General features: G+C 38.7%; 2 protein-coding genes across 2 annotated transcripts; both read right to left on the reverse strand.

Moving 5' to 3' along the window:
- Nucleotides 1–649: 649 nt before the first annotated feature.
- Nucleotides 650–3,979, reverse strand: LOC143464703 (heat shock cognate 71 kDa protein-like). Its single transcript, XM_076962634.1, has 12 exons — nucleotides 3,820–3,979; nucleotides 3,597–3,726; nucleotides 3,392–3,510; nucleotides 3,073–3,312; nucleotides 2,869–2,992; nucleotides 2,554–2,707; nucleotides 2,192–2,477; nucleotides 1,918–2,112; nucleotides 1,642–1,840; nucleotides 1,314–1,546; nucleotides 1,127–1,235; nucleotides 650–1,057 (listed from the first exon to the last, which is right to left on the reverse strand). Exons 1-12 carry the CDS (start codon nucleotides 3,892–3,894, stop codon nucleotides 912–914), a joined length of 2,010 nt encoding a protein of 669 aa, XP_076818749.1. The 5' UTR covers nucleotides 3,895–3,979; the 3' UTR covers nucleotides 650–911.
- Nucleotides 3,980–6,380: 2,401 nt separating this feature from the next.
- Nucleotides 6,381–8,093, reverse strand: LOC143466197 (heat shock 70 kDa protein-like). The gene is made up of 5 exons (XM_076964833.1): nucleotides 8,077–8,093; nucleotides 7,504–7,651; nucleotides 7,113–7,250; nucleotides 6,752–6,940; nucleotides 6,381–6,563 (listed from the first exon to the last, which is right to left on the reverse strand). The coding sequence occupies exons 1-5, from the start codon at nucleotides 8,091–8,093 to the stop codon at nucleotides 6,381–6,383; spliced, it is 675 nt and encodes a 224-aa protein (XP_076820948.1).
- Between the last annotated feature and the right edge of the window lie 685 nt (nucleotides 8,094–8,778).

Below are 8,778 nucleotides of genomic sequence, written 5' to 3' on the forward strand. Positions count from 1 at the left end.
CACCACTTTTCTCTAATTCAGCCATCTAACTGAAGATCTCAGATGTCAATTGTATTCGAATTCACCTTTTGCTTAGCTTATACCGACCCAGACGTATCTACAGAATCCACGACTTCTGTAATCTCGACTCTGGCTTCAATATATACAAGCTGTGAGTTTTATAATTATGACCCAGGCTTCAATGTACAGAACCCATGACCTTAATATATCGACCCAGGCTTCAATTAATACTAGCCATGACTTCACATATTTCGAAACTGTCTACTGAATTTGAAGCCAGGTTTGCCGGTCATAAATGGATCACTTCCCCGTATCACGAGAAGGTTTTAATATAGCAGAACGGGAAGTAGCACATTTCAAGTTTCTTGCTCCCTTAAACCAGGAAGCACGTTTTCGCTACCAATTAGCAGCATTTGCAGTGCAAAATTAAACGCACACGCAGTAGTGACGTGAAGTGTTTTGCAATCAACAGTCAACATTTCTTCATTGATGAGAAGGGCCCACGCAGCGTTTCGAACTACTAACCACCAAATTTCAGAGTCCTATGCAGGATTTTTCGGCTAACTGCATTACTGTAATTTCACTTTATAATAAAAAAAATTAAACCTATTCACAAAGTTTGTCGTCCAGCCTACTTGCAACCATGACATAAGTTCAATGCCCGTTTATATAACAACATGTAAACAGCACGATTTTTTAATTTAATCCACGAGGAGAGAAACAAACTAACACGTGCGATAACGCAGGCCATCTTAAGTTACTGACAATCGGACAAAAAAGGATCAGGAAATCAGCTTAATTTACAAGCGCCAGAAAAAAGTCTGAATTAGTTTTGGGGCATATGGGGCTGAAGAAACGTCGCCAACCCCGAGTATGATTGAAAACAAGTAGAAAATGTAGAATGTAACTTCTTAATCAACTTCTTCAATGGTTGGACCGCCAGATGAACCGCCGCCCTGGGGTGGTGCGCCGCCTGGAAAACCACCCGGCATGCCGCCTGGCATACCTCCAGGCATTCCACCGGGCATACCTCCAGGCATTCCACCGGGCATGCCGCCTGAAAAGTAAACAGGCGTTTAATAACGATAATGTGCAAATAATGTACATCTAGTATTTCGCAACTTACCAGGCATGCCGCCTGCACCACCACCTTGCTGGTAAAGCTTCGTGATGATGGGTGTAGCAATCTTCTCTAATTCCTTCTGCTGGTATTCATATTCATCTTTCTCGGCGGTCTGTATAACAGAAAAAAAGTTAAAAAAGATTCGACTTTAAGCGCATTACGTAAAGCTTACTCCCCAGTCACAACGTACCTGGTTATTTTCAAGCCAGTCAAGGGTCTCCTTCGCTTTGTCCAGAATTGACTTCTTGTCGTCATCTGATATTTTGTCTTTGACCTTATCATCTTCAACGGTCTGCTTTAGGTTGAAAGCGTAAGACTCAAGAGCGTTCTTTGCAACGATCTTCTCCTTTTGTTTCTCATCTGCTTCTTTGTACTTCTCAGCATCGTTGACCATTTTCTCAATTTCTTCCTTGCTAAGACGGCCTGAAATAAAAACCGTCCATGTTAAAAAAATATTATAACTAGTTACCGGGAATTACATTCCAGAGTACTTTAGTCGAACAACATTTAAGTTGTACCTTTGTCATTAGTAATTGTGATTTTGTTTTCTTTTCCGGTGCTCTTATCAACAGCTGATACATTCAAGATACCGTTTGCATCTATGTCAAAAGTAACCTCAATTTGAGGGACACCACGTGGGGCGGGCGGGATTCCAGAGAGTTCGAATTTACCCAGCAAGTTGTTGTCTTTTGTCATGGTTCGTTCACCCTCATAAACCTATATTAGAGAAACGATTAATCGACGGTTCACGCTAAAACCGTGCAAGTCATTTCACAACAAAATTTATTTCTTACCTGAATTAAAACACCAGGCTGGTTGTCTGAGTAAGTGGTGAAAACTTGTGATTGCTTGGTTGGCACAGTTGTGTTACGTTTGATGAGAGCAGTCATCACACCTCCAGCGGTTTCAATACCAAGTGACAATGGAGCAACATCAAGAAGCAGAAGATCTTGAACCTCTTCAGATTTATCTCCGCTCAAAATAGCTGCCTAAACATAGCAATTCAGTGTAAGATGGAGCATTAAAAACACACAAATTGACAACCGCTTTATAGTTTTCTATCACTACCTGTACAGCAGCACCATAGGCCACAGCCTCGTCAGGATTGATTGATTTGTTTAATTCTTTTCCACTGAACAGGTCTTGAAGCAACTTCTGAATCTTGGGAATACGTGTGGAACCACCAACCAAAACAACTTCATGGATTTCGTTTTTACCAAGTTTTGCATCACGCAAAGATTTTTCTACTGGTTCTAAAGTGTCTCGGAAAAGATCAGAGTTAAGCTCCTCAAAACGAGCTCTTGTAATTGAAGTGTAAAAATCAATGCCCTCAAAGAGTGAATCAATTTCAATGCTGAAAGAGAAAAGAAAAGTTTAATAGTTACAAATATTTTCAAATTTAAAGATTTTATTTAGGGTTTCACACCAACCTTGCTTGAGCAGAAGATGAAAGAGTTCTCTTCGCTCTTTCACTGGCAGTTCTCAAACGACGGAGTGCTCGTTTGTTTGAAGTGATGTCTTTCTTGTGTTTGCGTTTAAATTCTTGCACAAAGTGGTTCACCATTCTGTTGTCAAAATCTTCACCTGAAATAGATTTAAAGCTTTAATTACCAGCATACGTTTAGTTGATGCCTTTAAACAAGATCAACCAATTCGATGGGCAGAATGCTTTCTTCCAAAAACGTGAATTGGCATGCAATTGATTTAAGCGAATAACATTATTTTGGTATTTAACAGTGTTATACCTCCAAGATGAGTGTTTCCAGCAGTTGACTTAACTTCAAAGATGCCATCTTCAATGGTGAGAATACTGACATCGAAAGTGCCACCACCAAGATCAAAGATGAGAACATGACGTTCCTGTCCAACCTGGAGAAAAAAATAAATAATATATGGAAATTCATGGTACTAGTTCACTTAATAAGTAATAACAAAAGCTTTGCAAGTACCTTTTTGTCCAAGCCATATGCAATAGCTGCAGCAGTAGGTTCATTGATGATTCTCAATACATTTAAACCAGAGATAGTACCAGCGTCTTTGGTAGCTTGACGTTGGGAGTCATTGAAGTAAGCAGGAACAGTAACCACAGCATCTGTAACTGTTTTTCCAAGGTATGCTTCCGCGGTTTCCTTCATGCGGGCCAGAACCATGGAGCTGATTTCTTCCGGAAAGAATGTTTTTGTCTCACCCTGAATAAAACAAAGAAGTTAACTTTGTCCCGCAATTATTAGCATCAAATACAAAGTGTTATAAACTCTGCCTTCTCACCTTGTACTCTACTTGAACTTTTGGTTTAGTGTTGTCATTCTTTACATCAAATGACCAGTGCTTCATGTCACTTTGAACAGATGCATCATCAAAGCGACGTCCAATTAGACGCTTGGCATCTGAACAAAAATGTAAGATATATGATATGTATACAATGATACCCTAAATCAAGTAAAAAAGCATTAACTTGAGCCAAGCTTCTTACCAAAGACAGTGTTAGTTGGGTTCATGGCAACTTGATTTTTAGCAGCATCTCCAATTAATCTTTCTGTGTCGGTGAAAGCAACATAACTGGGTGTTGTACGATTTCCTTGGTCGTTTGCAATAATTTCAACCTGTAGAAAAATAAGCATGTGATAACAAAAATTGTGGTTAATGTGGGCTTAATTTACTCAGAAATGCTACTTAAGCAAAATAAAACTGCTTGCCTTTCCATGTTGAAAAACTCCAACACAGGAGTATGTTGTGCCAAGATCAATACCGATAGCTGGTCCTTTTGACATGTTTTAATTACGGTAATCTGCCTAAGTTTTAATATAGGATACAATTTGAACTAACCGACTGCCAAGACAAGAAAAGCGTAAAAATTAACTATTATTTTCAAGTTAGGCTTTTACGCCACAGTGTCATCAATTTCTGCTATTTTACACAGCCACAACATTAATAAACTAATGTAAGCAACAAAACCAGTTTCAAGTCTATAGAAATAAAGAAGCACCTACAATAAGTCCGAACTGCTCACAAAACCGAGCCACGCACAAACCCTTTCTACCGCCCAACGCCTTTCTATGACCACGTGAACGAGTTACTTCATGACTTTAACGGCCGAGATCTTCCAGAAATTTCGATGATGACGTCATCCATTTTTTTGCGAGTCACGCTTTGCTGATTATCTCTCTTTGACCGAAATCTCGTGGGATTACCCGGTTAATCATGCCTCGAACATTCGAACATTCGAGATACGTCTGTTGAAGTTGCTAGAACGAGTTGCCTTGAGTGACGACGCAAAATAAAACACTTTTTACAGCCCTTGAAGAGTAAAGGGTATTTTTATGTGTAAGGCGTAAAAGATACAGCAAACGTATCCAATAAGAAAACGAAATAAAATTCTGACGAATCCTTCATAAGGAAATTTTAGTAGGCCAAACAGCTGTATTCATTCTTACCTTGAGAACAGCTGCTTTGCCTACTATCCCTAGGACGTGGTTCTTGCCATCGTAGGTAATTTAAATACAAGAGCAAAGAAAACAGGTTGGTTAGTGCTTCCACAATATGGTTGCTGCCGCTAAGCTTTGAAACTCGCGGCTGTGAAGTAGGCCAGAAGTGGACGCTTTCGAAATACAGCCATATGTTACTCTTGGAATGACCTGGTTACTCGGATCAATGCTTTCGCGTGTATAATGGATAAAACGTAATTAAAACTGTCGTTTGGCGACATAGATTGATGTCAACAACTTACTCTAGTCTACATCATGGTACTGTAGGTCTATTACGGAAAGTGTTATCCAACGTGTAGTATGACAATCCCTGCAACAAATCTACGGCTGCCACCGTTTCACTGGATAAAATCGTAGGCTTGAAGCTAGTTTTTACAGTTTTTTCGTAACTTTACTTACATACGATAGCCTAAATATAATTCCTATATACCCTTAAATAGAGTTTTTGCATAACCATTCTCTTAATCTGGCCGCCTATTTTTTACAACAGGCTGCGTAATCGGCATATGGTGAAATTGTACTTTGTAAACCTACACATAACCAGCCAAATTTTGTTGGCCTCGTAGGCCTACAGTACACACACATGCCGTCAATGACCTACTTTGCGGAATAGAAATAGAGCAGCTATGTCCAACCCAAATACCTTACTAGGTCAAACGTTACATCACTAGTTCAATCGGGCCGCACATTGCCACCATGGATAACATACATACCCTACCAACCACACAAACACAGTACCAACAACACGTATAATATAGGACGTTATGACGCTCAAACAATTTCTACACGAATAAAGAAATAATCAACGGCACGCTTTCATAAACATTACATATAATACTGCGATTTCAACACCAGGGCCTCACATAACCTACAAAAGGGCCTCATTATTACACTGCCAACTGCATTACAATAAATCAGTACAGTACTTTCCATTTAAGCCTCGGTTGCAAAACGTTTATTTTAGCCATGGCTTTCCTAACTAGATGTAAGAATGTTAAATGTTCATTTCAAAAACGATTCGAACGCTCATATGCAATCATTCAGTAATAGCTATTTCCCCAGTCTCGAAATTGAAAAATGTTGTTGCAAAAAGCAGTAGTTAATAATATTAATGAAGTGTTTGCTATAAATCGGCGACAAAGTTATAAAATCACCTTGTTTACCTACAACTTGACGTTAGTGCGTTGAAAGTTGATATTTGGTTTACATTATGATTAGCCTATTATTATCACCTTCCTAAAGCCGGCCCTGCATGTATAGGTCTACCAGTCGGACTATAATCTGGGGTTTGCCCAAGAATTGTAAATCTTAGATAAACATGATTGAAGAATCTTAGTTAATAAAGACTGTTTCTTAACTTGCCCTAGCAGCGGTGGACAAAACAGTACCGCACTTCCATTCTTTTTTCAAATTTTGGCATCTCTGAGCTTATACTTAATCATTTAAAAACGGGCGTGCAGAATTTCAGTTTTAGGCCTGTGACGCGTTTGCCTAACCGCGTGCCTCCTTTGCTGTTACCAGCATTATAAAAAAATGTCGTGCTTTGATTTAAAAAATCAAGTTTATAAAACTGTGGTGTAATTGTAAATGTTGCGAAACCATTTTGAAAATTGCCATATGAATCGTGCAACAGCAATCACAGAAAAGACCGTTTGATTGCCGGCTTTGGCGTTTGGCTTGTTGTTTCGTGATTTGAATCTATAAAATTACGTTTGAAAACCTTCCAATCAAATTATGAAAACAAAACATAATTTGCAAAGTTCCCATTCAATTTAACATTTTGCTATTTTTGCGGCGTTGGCGTTCCATACTGATACATTCAAGATACCGTTTGCATCTATGTCAAAAGTAACCTCAATTTGAGGGACACCACGTGGGGCGGGCGGGATTCCAGAGAGCTCGAATTTACCCAACAAGTTGTTGTCTTTGTTCGTCGCCCTTTCTCCTTCATGGACCTGGTGTTATTCAAAAAGGAAACATCTCTGCTAGTGTTGTGTTATGATTTTGGTAAAACAATATAATGACTTATATTGCACAATCATAAACGTGGCCTTTATTACACGTTACATTAGCGTACTCAAACCCACGATTTCTTTTTAAGTTAAGTCAGAAAATCATATACTGACCCACGCAAACGGTTTACGCGGACTCCAGGCTGGTTGTCCGCGTAAGTTGTGAAGATGCTGCTTTCACTTTTCGACACTGACGCGTTCCTTTTTATAAGTGACGTCATCATTCCTTCAGCGGCCTCTATTCCAAGAGAGAGGAGAGCAACATCCAAAATAAGAAGATCCTTCACCTCTTCTGATGTGTCTCCTCGTAAAATTGCTGCCTTAAAAAGTGTGACAGGTGAACTGCTGGCTTTTGTCTAGCACAACTAAGTCAATAATCCTGAACACTGAATTTAGAATCCCACAAAGTTATATTGATGGACTTATCAACATAACTGTATAGGCTAATACTAAAAGTCACTTGCTTTAAGAATATTTAGATAGTACACCTACTTGAACAGCAGCCCCGTGTGCCACTACCTCGTCAGGATTGATTGATTGGTTCAATTGTTTACCGTTAAAGAATTCTTTCAGTAATTTCTGTATCCTTAGAATGCGTGTCGAACCTCCAACCAAAACTCTTTCGTTGGTCTTACCGATTTGAAGCAAGGAATTTGATAAAAGTACCGTATTTTAAACTAAAACGACATAGTAGAGACAAAACGGTAGCTTGTATGTTTTTTTGGTGTGGTTTGGACTTATGTAGGGCCAAAAGGTAATAGCAAAATAATAACTTTAGAGTAAAGAGGCAGGCAATCTAAAAATCTCTGTAAAGTGGCAATATGAAAGCAACTTAACTGGAATACTAAGTTTTGCATGAAACTGTTTCGAGTTGCTGCAATACCTGGCCCTTGTCGAGTTTAGCATCACGCAAGGCCTTTTCAACGGGTTCCAGCGTGCCCCGGAATAGATCACCATTGAGCTCTTCAAACCTTGCTGTTGTCAATGACGTGTAGAAATCCATAACCTCCAATAAGGAATCGATTTCAATGCTGTGCGAATAAATGAACAATTTTATCAGAAACTTTTGCAATGTTTTTGTCGAAATCATTTCTTTAATTTTTGTGTGAATAACGAGTGTGAAATCCGTTGGACAAGGGAAGAGTTCTAATATGAAATAAAAAGATAAAATGCCAAGGCACTTCGCTTGTGAATTACCACCTAAATAGTTTCGCTCTAGTTTGTAGAAAAAAAAGTAAAATCAGGTACTGATTTTTTTACCAAACACTGTATTAGTTGGGTTGGTGGCCACTTAATTTTTCGCTGCGTCGCCGATTAACCGCTCGGTGTCAGTAAAGGCAACGTAGCTGGGCGTTGTGTGATTACCCTGGTCGTTAGCGATAATTACAACCTTTCGGAGAATAAACCACAGTTTGAAAGTTAGGTAAATTTCACAACTTAACAATCGCTTTATAACCTTGCAAACTTTGCCATGTTAAAAGACGCCGACGCATAAGTAGGTCGTACCAAGATCGATTCCAATTGCCGGTGCCTTGGACATATTGTGCAGAAAGGGTTTAACCAACAAACCCAATAACTCAAATTCCTGTTTTATATTTAAATATACACCGGATATGTGAAACTCTTAAATATGGTGTAATTCGCTGCTATTAAGACCATATATTTTCCACAACGCCTTTTCGTCTTACTAAATGGTTTCTAAAATTTCTGAAAATATGAGTGTGTTATAGTGTATGTACTTGCAGAAAATATGCTATATATTGATGAAGAAACAAAACCTTGCAATAAATATAAAAAAATTCTTTTGATGTTGTTTCAGTTTGAAATATAGTGAGCTTACAACTCATGAAAAACACAACTCCTTCAAGATATTTTTGTCGTTATAAAAACCTAAACCAGCTAACAAAAGCTAAACAAGTATGCGTCGTCTAAATATTGCGCTTCATTTGCGAATGAAATGATATCCGTCTCCGTTGGTGCGTTACAATCAGTACGTCATTTCCGAAATTCCATTTGAACCAATATCTAAGCAAACAAGGTTCTTGTTATCTATTGTAAAACCTTCGACACTGCGTCAAAATTATACTGCCGGTTTCCACGTATGCTGCATCTGAAATTAGTAATGACAACTATAGGATTAATATGTCTCGAAAGACAC

The sequence above is a fragment of the Clavelina lepadiformis genome, chromosome 7 (genome assembly GCF_947623445.1).
Source record: "Clavelina lepadiformis chromosome 7, kaClaLepa1.1, whole genome shotgun sequence".
In the NCBI taxonomy this organism is placed as follows: Eukaryota; Metazoa; Chordata; class Ascidiacea; order Aplousobranchia; family Clavelinidae; genus Clavelina; species Clavelina lepadiformis.

Coding starts and splice junctions, on each gene's coding strand:
- LOC143464703 (XM_076962634.1), bottom strand. CDS start 3,894: ATGTCAAAAGGACCAGCTATCGGTATTGATCTTGGCACAACATACTCC. Junction 3,511..3,596: donor CCCAACTAACACTGTCTTTG/GTAAGAAGCTTG, acceptor ATTTTTGTTCAG/ATGCCAAGCGTCTAATTGGA. Junction 1,841..1,917: donor AGCCTGGTGTTTTAATTCAG/GTAAGAAATAAA, acceptor TCTCTAATATAG/GTTTATGAGGGTGAACGAAC.
- LOC143466197 (XM_076964833.1), bottom strand. Junction 6,941..7,112: donor CACACGGGGCTGCTGTTCAA/GTAGGTGTACTA, acceptor ACACTTTTTAAG/GCAGCAATTTTACGAGGAGA. Junction 6,564..6,751: donor ACAACCAGCCTGGAGTCCGC/GTAAACCGTTTG, acceptor GAATAACACCAG/GTCCATGAAGGAGAAAGGGC.